The sequence below is a fragment of the Trachemys scripta genome, chromosome 6 (assembly GCF_013100865.1).
Source record: "Trachemys scripta elegans isolate TJP31775 chromosome 6, CAS_Tse_1.0, whole genome shotgun sequence".
Classification (NCBI taxonomy): domain Eukaryota; kingdom Metazoa; phylum Chordata; order Testudines; family Emydidae; genus Trachemys; species Trachemys scripta.
Genome location: NC_048303.1, coordinates 91,379,886 through 91,399,048, shown reverse-complemented (window position 1 = coordinate 91,399,048; position 19,163 = coordinate 91,379,886). Strand labels below are relative to the sequence as shown.

General features: G+C 40.5%; 1 protein-coding gene across 1 annotated transcript in view; it reads left to right on the top strand.

The window, feature by feature from the left end:
- The window catches only part of PTAR1 (protein prenyltransferase alpha subunit repeat containing 1), a 44,775-nt gene that overhangs the window by 7,259 nt on the left and 18,353 nt on the right, over nucleotides 1–19,163 (top strand). The window contains exons 2-4 of the mRNA XM_034773676.1: nucleotides 1,672–1,841; nucleotides 9,170–9,236; nucleotides 18,076–18,180. Coding sequence (XP_034629567.1) covers nucleotides 1,672–1,841; nucleotides 9,170–9,236; nucleotides 18,076–18,180 — 342 coding nt within the window. The remainder of the gene's footprint in view (nucleotides 1–1,671; nucleotides 1,842–9,169; nucleotides 9,237–18,075; nucleotides 18,181–19,163) is intronic.

The window sequence follows — 19,163 nt, the reverse complement described above, 5'->3', positions numbered from 1 at the left end:
TGCAGTGGCTGATGTCCATACTATCCTCCTTCTGTCAGCGATGTGCATCCTCAGCAGGAGCGCTTCCACCAACTGAACAGGTATCAGAGGGGTAGCCGTGTTAGTCTGAATCTGTAAAAAGCAACAGAGGGTCCTGTGGCACCTTTGAGACTAACAGAAGTACTGGGAGCATAAGCTTTCGTGGGTAAGAACCTCACTTCTTCATATGCAAGAAGTGAGGTTCTTACCCACGAAAGCTTATGCTCCCAGTACTTCTGTTAGTCTCAAAGGTGCCACAGGACCCTCTGTTGCTTTTTACAGATTCAGACTAACACGGCTACCCCTCTGATACCTGTTCAGTTGGTGGAAGCGCTCCTGCTGAGGATGCACATCGCTGACAGAAGGAGGATAGTATGGACATCAGCCACTGCAATAATTACTGCAGTGGCCCTAATATAGGTCGACTTAGGGCTGTAGTGTAGACATTCCCAAACTCTGGATATCCCTTCCAATATTTAAAACTTGCTATAATCTACAATAACACTCAGCTGCTTAAATTGATGGCAATTTAGTCTACTTGCCTTCCAAAACACAATTTCAGACTTACCACAAGTTAGAAGAATTAATGTAGCTCGTATAGTTATTGGATAAACTGATTTTAGATTGAACTGTAATTTTATTCAGTTCTTTATACTTCCATCCGTATATTTTACACATTTATTTGCTGGTCTGCATTCTAAACTTGGTATGTCTCATACTCGCTTATTCATCCGTAAACAAGCCCTACCTGTTTGTTGTTAAATACAGTATATAAAGTAGTCTTGCAATTCTGTTTGATGAATGTGTTTTGTGGAGTGGCTGGGAGGTTGAGTGAATAAATAGGAGTGTCGTGTTTTTGTTTTGTTTTTTTCTTTTTTCTTTCTCCCCTCATCATGGTAAAAGGAGGTATGTAGGGTGGTTTTTTTTTTTTTTTTTTTTTTTTTTTTTTTTTTTTTTAGCATAGGCTGGTAAACTTGCATGACAGGCTTGCAAGGTTTATGAAGTATATCTTGTCTGAATGAATAAATACAGTATATAACTTGATCTCCAGATGAAGCCAAAAATATATATCCCTCGATGCAAGGTTGGGAAAAGTTTGCTCAAGAGCCACATCTAATTTTCACACTGGAACAGAGATGCAGCCTGTAGAGACTACACATTCCAGGATGCAAAGCTTGATCCTGAATCAAGTTGCCTAGCTAGATCACTTCAAAGATATGAGCTGCCTAGCACTTCCCCCTAAAAGATAAGGGGATAGCCACGGGCTCTGTTGTAGATGTCTGAGGTCCTCATATTGGCAATCACTGCCTCTTGCTTAACGTAGCTGGTAAAAAATTTACCCCATTGCCTTCTTCATAGAGTCTGAGAGAGATTTTAAGAAGCTTATTTGTTAAGTTAATTTTACTGTATGAGGCATTTAGTTAGGAAGGCGTATTTAAGTGGGATGTCTGGGAAGCTTCCAGGTTATGTTTTCTCACATCTGAAGTTCAAGAACCAAGAAGGTGGCAGAGGTAAAAGACATAGAAATCAGAAAAGGGGGAAAAATATGGGCCAAGTAGAATGGGAGAAGTGGGCAGACTGTTAACTTTAGAGTAATAACTGGTAAAAGCAAATAAGTAGTCTAATTATATTTTACTTGTGTTTATTTTTAAGAGATGAAATTGGGTTAATACCCTGTCCTGAAGCCAGGTATAACCGGAGCCCTATAGTCCTCGTAGAAAACAAGCTTGGCGTGGAGAGTTGGTGTGTCAAGCTTCTTTTGCCATATGTCCACAACAAACTCCTCCTCTATAGACAAAGAAAGCAATGGCTGAACAAAGATGGTAAGTTACTTGGCTGACTGAATTCCTGTATCTTTCCTAGTATATAGTTTCTGATCATCTCTGATACAACACAGTCCACTTTAAAGGTATACTTGGTAGTGTATTGGAATAACCTAGTGAAATGGGGAGGGGGAGAGGAAATTGCAAGTTGTTTCTACCTAGTTGAGATTCCAACTCCTTTTTTGTCCCCAAGTTGTAAGTGGCGTAGAGAGAAGCTATTCCTTTGCCTAATTCAGGAGAAATGTTACTGTGTTGGGAGGAAATTTTATCTAACTCTCCTTGGTCAGGAGACTGGTGATATATAGCTTTTGGTGGAAGAGGAGTGAGGGATTTTCAAGGCTTATAGGACCCAAGGGGGAAATCGTTTATATAAACAAATCGATATTCTAGAGCTCCTGTTTACTTTATTAATTCACTTTCGCAAATTTCTAAAGATATTGCTGACTTTGAATAGTTTTCACAGCCCTTTTCCTAAAAAGGATGTTAAGTTCTGCTTCATTTGTGGGAGTATAAGTTAGAGAGGAGGGAAGCTATGAAATTTGACAAATGACTTTTATTGATAAAATCACTTTTTCTGTAAAACAAAGTTGTGTTTTATGTAAGCTATGGATGAAGGGTAAGATCTGTCTAAGCAATGTGAAATTTCCCATTGTTATTCCATTGAAACATAGACTTTGTCTCTCTGTGAAAAACTGAAAATACAATATACCTCTTGTAAATGGACTGAAAACTCTGTTCAGTAGATTGGTACAGCAGCGTGGATGTTACCACCACAAATCTATTGCATTGTGGAGAGATGGGTGGGAGAATCTCCTTCGAGTCACAGGATCATGCTAGTATCAGAGGGGTATCTGTGTTAGTCTGAATCTGTAAAAAGGAACAGAGGGTCCTGTGGCTCCAATACTTCTGTTAGTCTTAAAGGTGCCACAGGACCCTCTGTTCCTTTTTATAGGATCATGCTAATATACTTTAAAAATGTGAACAAGAAAGGAAAGGAGGACTGTGTTGAAAGTGCTTTGCTACAGTGGCACGAGAATACTCAAACATCTTATAGGTCTATCATCATATCACACAATAGATTATAAGATGCCCTCTTTCCTGCCCCAAAGCCGTGGAAAATAGAAGTGCGTTACAGCATACCCTCATGGCCAATGGATTTGAGCTGTTTCAAACCAAAGGGTACATTGAACTCCAAAGTCCATGGCCCCTCACAGATCGTGCCTTGCTGTCAGCACCCTCTCAGTCCTGGTGATTGTAGCTGTGACAAGATTACATGGGCACAAAGGCAACCTTAGGTAGGTTCTGAGATATTTAGAGCTATTTTAGGTTAAAACCATTACCTTTAAATGACACTGGGAAACCAGGAGGCAGCTGATGCAAATCCTAGAATGCAATAGGGTCTCCTAATGAGACATACCACTTACTAAGTGAGCTGCAGTACTCTGCACCAGTTTGAGTTTCCAGGTAGATTTTTAGATGTATCCCCAAGTAGGGTTTGCCTAGATTAGGGAAGGACATCTATATTCGCTAGTCCCAATTTTTCACTAGTGTAGACACGTCTTGATTTAGGTGGTTGAAGTCCATCGTAAGCACTCCATTATTTATGTTTTACGTGAGGTATAGAACTGGTTGTCTTCAACCTAATGTTGGCATGTTAGTCCCTTTTGAATTGCTAGCTCTCACAAGAGCTTCATATATATATTCTGGGTAATATGAAGGAAGATGTTTGAGCCTTCTGGGACTCTGCCTGTGAGCAGTCTAGAGATGGAGGAGGATGCCCATAATTAGGGCTCTGTGTTTGTCACAGAGGTCACGGATTCCATGACTTCCTGCGATCTCTATGGCTTCTGCAGCGGCCACTGTGGCTGACCTGAAGACCACCCAAGCAGCTGACCCTGGAGCCAGCTGCTCAGGCAGCCCTGGGGACAGCCACACCAGCTACTGCTGGTGCAGCTCTGCAGCCAGCCACACCAGCCTCTGCTGGAGTGACCCTGGCCCCGCTGCACCAGCCCCTGCTCTGGCAGCCCTGGGCAGCTGGCTCCAGGGACTGCTCTAGCAGCAGCCGATGCAGCTGGTCCTGGGGGCCACCTGAGCAGCAGTCCCAGGGGCAGCCGGAGCAGCTGCAGCTCAGCGGCTCCCGGCAGCGGTCCTGGGGGAGCTGGAGGAGTAGCAGATGGAGCAGCTATTGGCCTCCTGAGCCTCCCTCCCTCCCTCAGCGGTGGCCGGAGTAGCCACTGACCCCCTGGGCCTTCCTCCCCCCAGGTCTCCCCCGATAGTGTCCCCTTCTCCCCCCCACCCCCGAAAAGTATGCGTGTCATCTTTGTTTTTATTTGGCTGACCAGAAAATAAAATAAAATAAAATAAACGTACAGCATCTAGGGCCGCATTCACTTCTTGCAGCTGAAGAGACTCTCCTCTCTGAAAGCAGCCCTGTGCAATGAGCAAGTATGCTGCTGCATTCTGCATAAACCTCACCCAGCAGCAAAGACCTGCTAAAAGTGAATTAAAAAGTAACCAAATCATCTGACCATAAGGCATGTCTTGCTTTTGCAGTACTGTCACAGGATAAATAAAGGAGCAGCAGAAAACCACTCCTATTTTGTCCTATGGCTGACGCATGGCTTTCCATGGAAAGAATGGCAAAAAATGTCCCTAAAATTCATAAAGGGAACCATAGACTCAAAACCCTCACTTCTCTCAGAAAAAATTATCTGCTATTTTTGCAAGTAATGGCTAAGATGATTCTAAGTGAAGGAAGTGTACTTTTTCTGTTTGTCCTCTTCATGCATTTGACAACACTTTTTGAATAGTTTCACTCTATTCCCTGTATAGTCAATTGGCTTCCCTTGTTTATGTGGGTTTTTCACATGGCATTAGGGGCTGAAATGTTTAACATAGTAAAATGTGATTTTTTTTTTTTTTTTTTTACAGTCACAAAAGACAGAGGTACAGAAGTGTTATCTCTGAAACTACTCTAACTCTTTAGTCAGTTTAAATGGAATAATAAATAGACTTCAAGTTGGTGGTGTTCCTGATCCTTGACATAATAAGGTTCACTAACTTGGAAATTTGTCTGATACATGGTTGTAATCCTTAATAGGATTAATTAACATTAGTTTGGCAAGTGCAGTCACATCAAGTATAAACAAAGTTTGTTTTTAAACTATTTTTAATGTCCGATTTAGCTTAGCTAAAACTTTGTTTAGCACAGTTGACCCACTGTATAGTGAGGCTACATAGTAATTACACACAAAAACAAAATTGCAACCTTAACAATGATTTTTAAAGTCAAGCACTCAAAAGCTAGGAAAAAGCCAGAATTAAGGTTGCTTGTGCATCCTAGTACCAGTTTGCTGGCCCAGCCAATCCTACTTTTCCCCCTTGAGGCTTGCTAAGTCCCGATCTCCCCACTGACTTTCCAGTTTTCCGCCCTGTCCCCACACCCAAACATAGTTTCCTTGACCAGTCAGTCCCAGTCTCCCTCCAGCTCCTCATGCAGTCTGTGCTTTTCCCCCCCACTGGCTCCCACTCGTTCTCCTCCTGGCTTCCTAGCCAGTTTCTCTCTCCTCCAGTGCCAGTCTTACCAGACTCCTTGTCTTAAACTAGTACTTTCCTTTCCCTTGGTCTGTGTGTGGTTTTTTTTGTTTTTTTTGTTTTTGTCCCACATGCATTTGAAGCCAGCCACGGGGTCACTGAGGGCACAGGAGAGACATGCTCTTGGTTCCTGTGGCTGGCCCCACCTCACTTGACCCCAATTACCAAGCAAGTTCAAATTGCAGTTTTTTTTCCCAGAGGCTTATAATATGGCCATATTTGGGTGGATTTCCACAAGGACAGGAAAAAGGCACATTCCTGACAAAGGGCGCTCCTTTCCAAATTTCAAATCTCTGCTCCGAAGTATGGGGGCACTAGAGTATTTCAAAGAGAATGTTTACAATTTTTTTTTTCTTCTTCTTCTTAGCCTTGTTCTCAGAAACAGCTGAACCGTTCTGGGTGAAATTTTCCCAAAACTTTCAGCATGAGACAGTTATCCAGCATGGAAAATTCAGCCCAAATGGTTAAAGTTTGGCCAAGTTACAAGCAACTGAAAACAGGGTCTTATAATGGGTATGTCAGGCAACCTTAATCATAAGCCATGCTGTCTGCCCCACCTACAATATTACTTAAAGAATGGACTAAGGAAGGAAAACATACTATACCAGTGATGAGTTACATTGCAGGAATTGGTAATACCTTAGGTTAAGCATTTATTTATTAATGTACAAAATAAGATGCTCAGGGCTCTTTCTTGTCTTGAGAGGAAAGGAGGTTGCAATTTATAATACTGAACATTCAAGAGATTTTTCTGTTTTAATAATCACAGATTGGAGAAGCCACCAGAGGAATTATATGAAAATCCCAATTGCCCAAGTGGGGGAGTTATGCTGGTTCACATTTAGCAGTGATGTATGTCCATCTCTGTGTTTTCTTCCTTACAAGAAATGACCATTTTGTCATCTAGTAGGTTGCTTAGATGAATCTTGCATTTGTGGTGAATTTACTTTAGAAGAGTCATTATCTCCTTTATTATCTTGATCTATTTTGAAAAAGGATAAGTCTGACATGTTTGTATAACGTGATTTTTTTTTTTTTTTAAGTAATGGTGGTGTATTCAGAGCTTTTGCCTTTTATCATGTCTGTAACTATAAATAAATAGTATTTTAAAAAATTCCAAATATTTTAAATATTCCATTTTCTTATCATTGCTTCTCATTTTTGAGACGCTATTATGAAAAAGGTGTGTCTGAAGCAGGCACAACTTACTGCGCACCCCTGAATTGCTTTTGTTGCATCACTTGATGCTTGTGGTGATCTAGTAATGGATAAAACCAGCAGTGCTTTTGCTAAGCCTCGTTGGTCAAGTTTTGGGTTAGCAAAACCCGAAACCATTAGGCCTGTAACCAGCAAAGTACTTAATCACATGTTTAACTTTAAGCACATGCGTAATCCCATGTACTTTAATAGGACTATTCACATACTTTAAAATTAAGCATGTGCTTAAGTACTTTGCTGGATCAGGGCCTGCGTGAGCTGGTTTCAGGTCCCAGTTTGCCCAAACCATTAAAATCCAGATACAGGACTCTGGCTCATCTCTAATACACAATTTATTTATTTTTTCCAAGTTTTATGTAATTGGGTGGTACTGGCTGCACTTGAGCATATTGATAAGGTGGCCAAGGGATGAACTGATTCACTGCTTCAGGCTCCTAGACAGGAGCCTTGATGGCCAAGGCTATGGAACGTCACATGATTAAATTCACCTTTTTCTGGCAGAAATACCAAATGAAGGGTGAATCTGGCTAGGCTTGCCCAGAGAATTGCTTGTGGACCTCCCTGGGCCTTGGGGGATTAATGTTCCCCATTGTAGTTAATATAGGCAGTTGATTACTAGTTTTTTGTATGTCCAGTCATTTTAATTGAACCATCCATGGATTTAGCTCCCTGCAGATACCCCTTGCTTTTTCTCCCCTTCCCTAGCTCTTAAAACAAATTGTAATCCAGTGCTGCTGCTTCATGAGGATGCAGCTGAACTGAAAATACTTGTTTTGTTGGCAAATTACTTTGGTGTACAACCTTTTTGAATATATTATGAACAGTAAGGAATCTAGACTAACAGTCTTGCGAGCAAAAGCACTGATAATTTTGCTTGTATTTTGGAGAAGATCTGTATGCTGCTGCTTCTCCTTACCCAGTTCATTTATATTTAAGAATTGTAATGCTGAGGAAGATTAATTGACCTGATCTTGTGACTTTTGGAAGCAAGAGTTAAAGAACCAAACCTGAGACATTGAGAATTATCACTGTGTTTTATGAGAGGCTGCACATAACACTATGCTTTTTTTAACCTAGGTAGGCATCAAACTAATTGATTAGTGCAGCAAAATACAGGAGGGAAAGGAAAGGCAAGGCTAGAATAAAATAACTCTTCTGTTTGTCAGCCACCCACGCAGCTCCTTCCAGTTTTATTACATCATTAAATATATGTAGAAATCTACAGTGTCTAAAGGGGAGTAGGCAAACAGATGTTTATGGATCTGTCTGTATTTCTTATTTAGTGATTAGTCATAGTATCTCAATCTTTGGAGAGGCAGCCTATTCAGAATCATTTAAAAGTATTTTCTGTTACGTAGTTGTGCAAGATTCTATGATTCTAACTTATTAAATGAATTTGTGATGTTCTCTGTTCCTAATGCATAGTTGTGGGGGATTTTCCCCTTCCATAGGTGCAATTTTTGTAGTGGTTATTTAGTTACAGGTAAAAGTGTGCAGCATAGAACAGCTATAGCAAATTGCTATCTGCAGTTCAGAGTTCTTAGACCAATGTGTAAGGGGGGAGGGATAACTCAGTGGTTTGAGCATAGGCCTGCTAAACCCAGGGTTGTGAGTTCAATCTTTGAGGGGGCCACTTAAGGATCTGGGGCAAAATCAGTACTTGGTCCTGCTAGTGAAGACAGGGGGCTGGACTCAATGACCTTTCAGGATGTCTTCCAGTTCTAGGAGATAGGATAGCTCCATATTTAAAAAAAAAAAAATAGTTATACTGTTCCAGGAGATGATTGTAGTTTTGAGTGGTAAGATCTCAATCGACAATTTTTCAACAACTTTAAGAACTTTGTGTGCGTTTAAGTCACACAGTGTATTTTCAATTTTAATAACTAAATGGACTAGAATGCTCAAAGATCTCATACAATCTCTGTTTCAGAACTATCCAATAGCTTTTAATTCACTTGAGAATATTGTCTTTTTGAATCATAGTTGTCCAGTGGGAGGAGTGTCATGATTCCAAGTTATAATAGTGGAGTATGTAGATATCAGTGAACCCAAGAGGTGGGACTTATTTTAAGTACACTTCTACATCAATATAATGCGACCTAATATAACATGAATTCAGATATAATGTGGTAAAGCAGTGCTCTGGGGGGGCGGGGCTGCGCACTCTGGTGGATCAAAGCAAGTTCAATATAACGCAGTTTCACCTATAACACAGTAAGATTTTTTTTTTGCGGGGGGGCTCCTGAGGACAGCGTTATATCAAGGTAGAGTTGTACTTACCATGGAAGGCGAAGAAACTAAACCAACTATGTGTCAGCCTTCCAGTTTGAGCTACCTCTTTCTCTGGACTGGAACTCAGCAATATTCACGGAGGTGTGTTGCAGTAAGAACAAGTCAGAGAAAAGAGGCTTTGAGGAAGTATGGAGGCATAAAGAGGGGAGAAGCATTGATGTTTTATTTTACCACTGTTAATCATTCATGTGTTTTTGTTTGTTTTTGTTTGTTTTATCTTTTAGAATTGATAGATATCACGTGTACGCTGCTGCTGCTAAACCCAGACTTCACCACTGCATGGAATGTAAGGTATGTCACACTCAGCAAATGATATCACAGAGAGCTTGGCCAGCTGCCTTAAGTCTGAGTTTGCCATAAGCTTTGTTTTAAGTGGGATTTAACATCATAATGACTGCTGTTTTGATAAGATGTGCTGAAAGAACTTTTACAATCTTTTCCTTCCTGATTTCCTTTGTAGCTAATCTGTTGCATTTCAGTGTGTATGTGTGTATGTGGAGAGAGAGAGAGACAAAAAAACAAAAACAAATTAAGGGTTATGCCACTTTATCTGAAGAGATACGCAAGATAAAGAATATATTTTACCGAAGGACCATGGTTACTGGTCCTGTTCATGTATCAGTGAACATTTTTATCTTAGATCAAATTTAATATAAAACTGCATCTCTGCTTGCTAGCTAGCATATTTTGAGTCAGTGTGTTGTATGAGGTTACCCCAATGAATAATTATGTGAACTATGATTCTTTGTTCACACTGTATTAAACTGGCTATAGAAGGTAGTTATCAATAAAATTTTTGCCAGGTAGCTTCTTTCAATGTAATCCATTAAGATAGTATGTTAAATACTTAGATTTTATATTGTCAGGAGGTAGGATGTCACACTCATCAAGACTTTACATTTGATCAGCATTTGGTTCACTCTTGCTGACAACAGGTAATGCAAATGAAGCTTTGCTCTAAAGAGCATTTCCATTCTTGCCTGACTCCTGGGGCAACTTAGGGAGCACTGAGCGGTCTGATACTCTTGGGACAAGTCTACAATTAAAATGCTGCAGTGGCAGAGCTGCACCGCTGCCGTAGTGCTTCAGTGAAGATTCGACTGCGCTGACAAGAAAGCTAATTCAGCTCCATGAGTGGCAGTAGCTGTGTCGGTGGCAGAAACCCTGCCATCGACCTAGTGCTGTCTATCCTGGGGGCTAGGTCAGTACAGTCAAACCTCGCAATAACATGCCCCGCGATAATGTGAATTTGGATATAACGCAATCATAAGTTGGCTCCCCTTTAAGGCCGTAATACTGTTCATGTTTTGCCGGAATACTGTTTTTTACGACACTTATAAATAAACTGCATTCTTTCGGTCTTATAGGATAAAGTGACTCCTGGCCATTGCAGGCCCATTGCACTTAGCTCTCGGGTTGTACACGTGTATGGTGTTTGCCTATGAGCTTGTTATTAATTTCCTATATTTTTTTAAAATATTTTACTATTATGGATACGCCAGTTCGCAAACACAAGTCGTTTTCTGCCCAAGAGAAATTGTATGCCCTGGATCAATTAAAGAAGGGCAAACAAACTCAGCTTGCTAGAGATCTAGGAATTAGCGAGTCCACTCTGCGAGGGTGGAAAAAAGAAGAAAAGCTCCGTAGCCTACCCTGTATTCTTGAAGCAGAAACTGGTTTACAGGGTAAAAAGGTCAAGTTTGCTAATGATGAAAGCCTAGATTCAGCCTTGTACCAATGGTTTGTCCAGGCTCGCTCAGAAGGAGTTCCCATTTCTGGCCCTATTCTGAAAGCTCAAGCAGAGAAATTTGATCGCCTTGTCAATGGAAATGAATCCAAATTTAAGGCAAGTAACGGCTGGCTGGACAGATTAAAGAAAAGGCACACTATAAGCCAAGTTCTTGTGTCTGGGGAAATCCGCTCAGCTGATAAAGAGGCTGCTGATTCCTACCCAATTGAGCTTAAAAAAGCTTTAAGCAGAGGAAGGACCGAGTCACTCTTGTTTTGCGTCGTCAAGTCTGACAGCCACAAAGTCAGAGCTCTGACGATGGGAAAAGCGAGGTCTCCCAGATGTTTTCATCATGTTAATATGAAGGACCTTCTCTTTGAATACACCAACAGCAAGAATGCATGGATGAATAGCTGCATATTTAAAGACTGATTCCATAAAACTTCCGTGCCAGCTGTTTGGGCTCACTTGCAAAAACTCAAGCAGAAGGAAAAACCTCTCCTCCTGCTGGATAATTGCCCTGCCCACCCCCACCCCCAGCGGAAGATCTCATCAGTCATGACGGCAAGATTAAAGTCTCTTATCTCCCGAAGAACACTACATCAGAAATCCAGCCACTGGACCAAGGCATAATATTGGTATTTAAGCAAAACTATCATCACGAAATGATCAAGCGGATGGTAGCAGATAACAACTCCTCCGTCAACACATCACTGGCATCACTCAATTTGAAAGAAGTCTGTCGCTTCGGCGGGAAAGCCTGGGATGCTATCTCTGCACGTTGCATTGAACAATGCTGGATAAAGGGTCTTGGTCCAGCTTTTCTGTCATCTACACACGATGATGGTAACGACGACGAGCCTGAATTTACAAGATTCATTGAAGACAACGTACGTTTAGCCGAAGAAGCACTCGGAGAATACGAGCACAGTCCTCATGATCTCCTCAACTTGTTTTCAGCAGATGACATCTGCCCCATATATGAACACATCTCAGATGACAAAATGGTTGCAAATGTCAACAGGAAGAATGAAGCTGCATCACCAGAGACTGAAGCCAGTGGCGCTAATGATGACGACGATGATGGCACCTCAACTCCCCCCACCAAAAGTGTCCGAGGCAGTAAAACACCTAGAAGCCAGTTTGAGGTGGCTGGAAACTCAAGATGTGGACAGCGTCAAAATCCTCCAACTCAGAAGCATTCTTGACTTTGCTAGAAGCCAACAGTCCATGGCAAATAAGCAGACCACACTAGATAGGTTTTTTTTTTTTTAAGAAGTGATGATGAAATTTAAAATTATGGAGTCATGCGACCAGATTGACTTTGCACTCTGCGCAATGATCAGTATAGTCGATATCACATGTTTCTTTCATGTACATGTAATTAAATTACTACTTTTGTGTTTAAAACACGCTGGGATAACCGTTGGTGGTGGGTTTTTTTTTTTTTTACTCTGGTTGCATTACTCCATATTTTTACAAGACTTAAACTGACCGGCTTGAAATGGTAAATTTTCATAACCCGGCTAGAAAGCGACCCCACATTTATCGCTATCAAATTTTTTGGACCCCAATTATCCCGATATAGCAGGGTTTCACTGTATAACTGCATTGCTCATTTTTTACACCTTTGAGTGACGTAGTTATGCTGATGTAAGTTTAGAGTGTAGACCTATCCGGAGATCCCTACCCACTGCAGACATGAGGAAGGGAGCTACTAGAATGAATGTGCATACACACTCTTTTCTTTCCAACCACCTGGGAAGAGAGGAAACTAAGTGCTCCTTGTCACTTAAGCACATCATAATTGTACTTAGCATTTTTATATTGCTTTACATGTAGGTTTGTAATTACTATTGTGCTCATTTTATAGTTAGGGAAACTCAGACAGGAAAGTAAAGCTATTTGCTCAGCCTGATATAGGAAATTGTTGGCAGAGCCAGGATTAGAACTCAGGACTTGATTCCACTCCCTGTACTGCACAGGACTTCACCAAGTGGATTAGAGTAATGGTCTATTTAGTCAACTATGCAATCTCGAAAAGTGGCTAATACTGGACACTTCACAGGAATTTGTCAGATCCACATAATGAACAACTTTAGAATAACCTGCTCATAAGGGAAGTTTTTTCCTAATGTAAGTGAATAGTGGTTGGTTGATGCCCTGAATGCTACATCCCTTTTAAAATTATACCACCGTTTATGAAACTGGAAGTTATTATCCATGTCAATGGCTAACCCCTTTTTGAGTTCTACTAACCTTTTTTAATTTCTCCTAAGCTCTGGGTCTCAATAACATTTTGAGGTAGAGTTCCACAGGTTAATTATATGTTGTGTAAAAGAGAAAGAAAGTATTCCTGTTTCTTCTATCCGTTATTAAAGGCAGTTTTGTGCCCTTTAATTAGATGTGTCCTTGTTCCAGTATTGTGAGAGAAGGTGCTTGATTGACCTTCATTGCTGCTACTGCTTCTAGCCTTAGTCCCCTCTATATGGAGGTTAGCTTTTTGAATAGTCTTCTCCATTCCAGTCTGTCTTGAACCAGTTCCTCAGATACTCCACATCTAATCAAATCTTTTTGTATAACATCCATCCATATAGTTCTGGGTCTTCTGACCCTTCTCTTACCCTCCGCTTCCAAGTTTAATACCCTGTTTCCTCTATGTACTTCAGATGGTTTGAGCATGTGAAATGAAGATCAAAGCTGGAATTCCCTCAGCTTTTCTGTAATTGGTACCACCTTCACACTTCCCTCTGATTCGTTCGTTACAAACATGAGATTGACCTTTTCCATAGCTGTCATTATTTTAATTCTACCTCCATCAGGATGTCGCACCTTGATTATTTTGACTCTAATATTCCATTTGCTGATGGCACTGCTGGTCATCCAAGCTGAATATCAGACTGAGTCATACTATGATATTTAGATATACTTCTCAATGGGAGGAGGAGTGTGGACATGCCCTGTCCCAAGCATATCCTCTGATTTTTTTCAGTCCACATGGGAACTGTGCAGGCTTGACCATCACTTAGGATAACATAGCCCTACTTCCCCAGTGCACATAGAGGAGGAGCAGCAGGGACTTGCCTCCCTTTTCCTGGGGATGCCCAATAGAAGCAGTTCTTTGCACTCCCCTAAGCACAGAGACTGCAATTGATGTCCCCCTTGCACAGGGCACAGAAGCGGGGAAAAGCTCTTTCCATATTCTTTCCATCCCCACCCAAGGGCTAGGGACAGGTTTAAATAATAGTTTGGGGGGTTTTAAACAAGAAATTGCAGTTTTAAATCTAGGTGTTTTAAATATTTACACATGGAGATTTTCTCAGTTCAATTGGTTTCTTGCAGTTGGGGAAAATAAAGAAATCAGTCCATTAAGACTGTATTTGTAGTGAATAGTTGTCCGATCCAGATAAAAAAATATACTTTCTTCCCCAGCCTATAATATAATTATCCAGGTTGGTGCTGTGAACTGATTTTTGAAGTGTCATTGATTAAAGAAAAGGGAAATATGGCAGTAAAGGGTTGGCTATCATGAGAAAAACGTATCTTTGGGTATATTTGAAATGATAAAATTCATGGGGCTTTTAAACAGAAAAACCCCCATTGAACCCATTCTGTAACACCATATGTAAATTTTTCAGGTGTTGCTATAAGTAATGTTCTCTGTAGCTGTATTGCTGCTGCTGAAAGTTGAATCCATTTTTTTGTTTTAAATGGAAGTATATAAGAACATAATGTGCATACTGGGTCAGACTAGTGGTCCATCTAGACCAATATTCTGCCTTCTGACAACAGCCATTGCCAGATGCGTCAGAAGGAATGAGCAGAACAAGGCAGTTATCAAGTAATCCAACCCTGTCATCCAGTCCCAGCTTCTGGCAGTCAGAGGATTAGGGGGGACAAAGCATGGGATTGCATCAGACTGTCTTGGTTTATAGCCATTGAGGGACCTATCCTCCATGAACTTATCTCCATTCTTTTTTTTACCCACTTATACTTTTGACCATCACATCCCCTGGCAATGAGCTGAACAGATTGACCATTTATTGTGTGAAGAAGTACTTCGTTATGTTAGTTTTAAATCTGCTGCCTATTGTGTTATTCACTTTCTCCACGCCATTCATGATTTTATAGACCTCTGTCATATCCCCACTTAGTTGTCTCTTTTTCTCTTTCCTGTCTTTTTTTTTTTTTAATCTTTCCTCATATGGAAGTTGTTCTATACACCAATCATTTTCATTGCTTTTCTCTACACCTTTTCCAATTATAATATCTCTTTTGAAATGAGGTGACCACAACTAAACACAGTATTCAAAGTGTTGGCGTACCATGGATTTATATAGTAGCATTATATTTCCTGTCTTATCTATCCCTTTACTAATGATTCCTAACATTGTTAGCTTTTTTGACTGCCACTGCACAGTGAGTAGATGTTTTCAGAGAACTATCCACAAAGACTGCAAGATCTTTCTTGATTAGTAACATCTAATTTAGATCTTGGCATTTTGGATGTATAGTTGAGATTATTTTCCAATGTGCATTACTTTTCACTTATCAGCATTTAATTGTATCTACTATTTTGTTGCCAAGTCACCCAGTTTTGTGAGATCTCTTTGCAGTCAGCTTTGGACTTACCTATCTTGAGTAATTTTGTATCATCTGAAAACTTTGCCACCTCACCCTTAAACCTTTTTAAATAGATCACTTATGAATATGTTCAAAACATAGATCCCAGTACAGATTCTTGGACGACCCTGCTATTTGCCTCTCTCTCTTGTGAAAATTGACCATTCCTACTCTTTGTGCCCTATCTTTTAACCAGTTATCTGTCCATGAGAAGACCTTGCCTCTTTATCCCAGGACTGCTTAGTTTGCTTAAGAGCCTTTGGTATGGGACCTTGTCAAAGGCTTTCTGAAAGTTCAAGTACACTGTATCAACTGAATCACCATTGTCCACATGCTTGTTGACACCCTCAAAGAATTCAAATAGATTGGTGAGCCATGATTTTCCTTTACAAAAGCTACATTGACTCTTCCCCAACATATTCGATACATAGCGTACATGATAATTCTGTTCTCTGTTGTAGTTTCAGTACCATGCAAACTGGTTGAAGTTAGGCTTACCAACCTGTAATTGCCAAGATTGCATCTGGAGCCTTTTTTAAAAATCAGCATTACATTAGCTGTCCTCCAGTCATCTGGTAAGCGATAAGTTACAAACCACAGTTAATAGTTCTGCAGTTTCATATTTGAGTACCTTCAGAACTCTTGGGTGAATATCATCTGGTCCTAGTGACTTACAGTAACTCCTCACTTAAAGTCGTCCCAGTTAACATTGTTTCATTGCTGATCAATTAGAGAACATGGTCATTTAAAGTTGTGCAATGCTCCCTTATAACGTCGTTTGGCAGCCACCTGCTTTGTCCACCACTTGCAGAAAGAGGAGCCCATTGGAGCTAGCAGGTGGGGGCTTGGAACCAGGGTGGACTGGTAGCCCCGCGTCAGCTCCCCGCTCCCTTAAGTTCCCTGTGTGGCAGCTGCCCAGCAGGCTAACAATTGCGGGGCAGTTCAGCTGTCCCTCCCCCCCACTGTCGTGTGCTGGAGTTGCTCTCGGGAGCTTCCTGCTTGCTGTGAGGGTAGAGGGGTGCTAATGTCAGGGTATCCCCCTCCCCCCTGCTCCTGCCCCCCCTGCTTATGCCATCTCCATAGAGCAGCGGGGAGACAAGACAGGGCTCAAAACTAAGGGAGCTTGCTGGCAGCAGCTGCTGCCTCAACTTGCTGATCTACTTAAAAAGGCAATGTACTTAGAGTGGGATCAGTGTGCTTAAAGGGGCAATGCACATCACACACACACACGGTGTGTGTCTCTGTCTGCCATGCTGTCTCCCCTCCCTTCATTTGTGCTGCCTTAGAGTGTGAGGCTACATTAACAACAATGTGTTAACCCTTGAGGGCTCAGCCGAGTGCTAGATCATTTAGCTTTAAGGCATTCCCTGGGAAATATCCCACCCTCTGACTTCACCACCTCAACCAAGCTTCACAATCATCATTGGTGTGTACAGTATTAAATTGTTTGTTTAAAACTTATACTGTTATTTTTTATATATATATATATATATATATATAAATAAAAGAAAGGGGTGCTCTCTTCTCTGTCCCATCAGTTAAGCCATCCTATGCCTTACTTTCCCCTTTTTTCCATCCTGTTCTGAAGTAGCTGTCCTAGTTTCTCATTTTAAAAATCTGGTTGTTCTAGAAGTAACTGACTTCATTCACTAGTGCTGTCACATTGATATATTTTAGAATGAAAATTTTCAGCCTCCTTTCATTCTTTAGTTATGCATGGGCAATTAAGTCAGACCACTGTGGAAATATGTTAGGCATTTTTTCCTTACTTTCATTGGACTACTCATGCTTATTTAAGCATATACTTAAGTGCTTTTCTAGATCAGGGCCACAGTGCTCAGGTTCGAGCTTTGTGCCAGCAGCATCTCATTGCTATGCAGGTGTCTGGACTGATATGAAATCCATATAGCTGGAGGCTTCTCTAAGATTTCACCATAATGTGCCTGTCTCACAAGTGTTCAGGGGAGGGGTTGTGACAGACGGGTTGAGAATTAAGGTTTGGGGAGACTTTTACTAAATATTCTGTTATAAGAGTAACTAAACCTAAACTGGTCTGGCTTTCAAGTTTGTTTTCAAAATAACCCTACAATACACTTCTAATGAATTTTTTTTGTCCTCTAAGTTAGTGATACCTAATACCAACCTTAACCCCTATTTCAATCTATTTATATATGTGTAGAGAACTATTTCATTAAGATGCTTTTAAAATGTAAAATAAGTGATGCTACTGTCTTGAAGCACAATAGTAATTTCATGAATGCTTTTCTTTGTAGCTTTTAATTGTCAACAGGAGTTGTGTATGAGTGATTGCTGTCAGTGGAGCTTGCTTGTGCATAACTGTCTTTTTGAAATGTGTGTATCTTATGGGAAGGCTTTGGAAGATAGCTCTAGGGTGTTTAAAGTTAGTCCTAATCAGTCCAAAAAAAATTGTTTTGCATGCCAATGTTAGCACATGTTAAGTTTTCTACTGCAAAATATTGTGCAACTCAGGAACAGATCTACTTTGTAAAGTTGTGTCATCATTTCAGGATGAATTACCACAGAGAGAAATATAGACCGTTTGTCCAATTCAAAATGTAGAACACAGATTTTTACTTTAAAAACACGCTATCTGGTTACAATAAAATGGCTGCTTCAATTTTTGAAGGTTTTTTGGTAATTTTTTTAAAGTTTATATTCTGGATATCATAGTTGGTTGTATTATGTTTCAAAGAAAATGACTTGCACCCTTAAAGGAAAAATTAGGTGTACAAGTGGATTTTTTTTTTTCTTTCGCAGGAAAGAACTAATATTATCTGGCACTTTAAGTCCAGTTAAGGATTTACATCTTGGAAAACTGGCATTAACGAAGTTTCCGAAGAGTCCAGAAACATGGATTCACAGGTTTCTTGTTTTTTTTTTTTCCTTCCCTTTCTTTCCCTCCCTCCTCCCCCCAAATAAATAAATATTAATATATATATATATTTTCATACTTCTGTCTGTGTTTAAGGAGGGAAGGTATGGATGGAAACAGAGCAGATTTCCAAACCATCTACTGTAAAATTCATTGCTTTGGGGTTTTTTTGTTTTGTTTGTTTTTTTTTTTTTTAAAGATTCTGATCAACTATATGTAGGACTTAATGTTCAAATCAGATATGTGTTTCTGCATGTTACATGTCTTTTTAATACAACTACAGTGGTGTGTAATTTTTCTTCATTTTGTATTCCCAGTGTGACTGCTTGAAAATTGCCATAAAATTAATGCTAGGTTTTCCATATTTTACTTTTATTATTTATTTTGCCTTTAACCTGTTTATCTTGTAGATCTGCCAGAGAACCAGGATACGTTTAAAAAATTAAATTTTGTAATTGTAGCTAGGTTATATCCCATTAGTGTACTATAATATTTTTCCTTATGACTATATTTTCCTCATCCATAGGATTATGCAGTGACAATGTCTCCCTTACTGAGCAATAACAAAGAAAAGGTATATTTTAAAAAGGCAACCCAATGCTTGATCAAATGTACCAAATCTCAAATGCCTCGGGATGGCTCCCATGCTCCTGGCTGGTGAGTGGGGCTGGTGATGCCTGATGCTTGCAGGCATATGGTAGGGGAAGGCTGTAGTCCTGGCCCAGCAGAGCAGAGACCCTAGCCAGAGCTGTGAGAAGTTGTTGTCATCGTCCCTGGCTGTGTAGGAGCTCACTCCACTGCTGAATGGCTCTGTCCCTGACCAGAAGCCATTCAGCAGTGATGTGGCCTCCCCTGCAGCTGGGGACATTTCCTCCTCATGACACTACCCAAAGGTCTCTACTACAGCCCACCAGGACTCCAGCCTTCCCCATACCTTGTGCCTTCAGGGATCCAGTGTCATTGACCCTGTGAC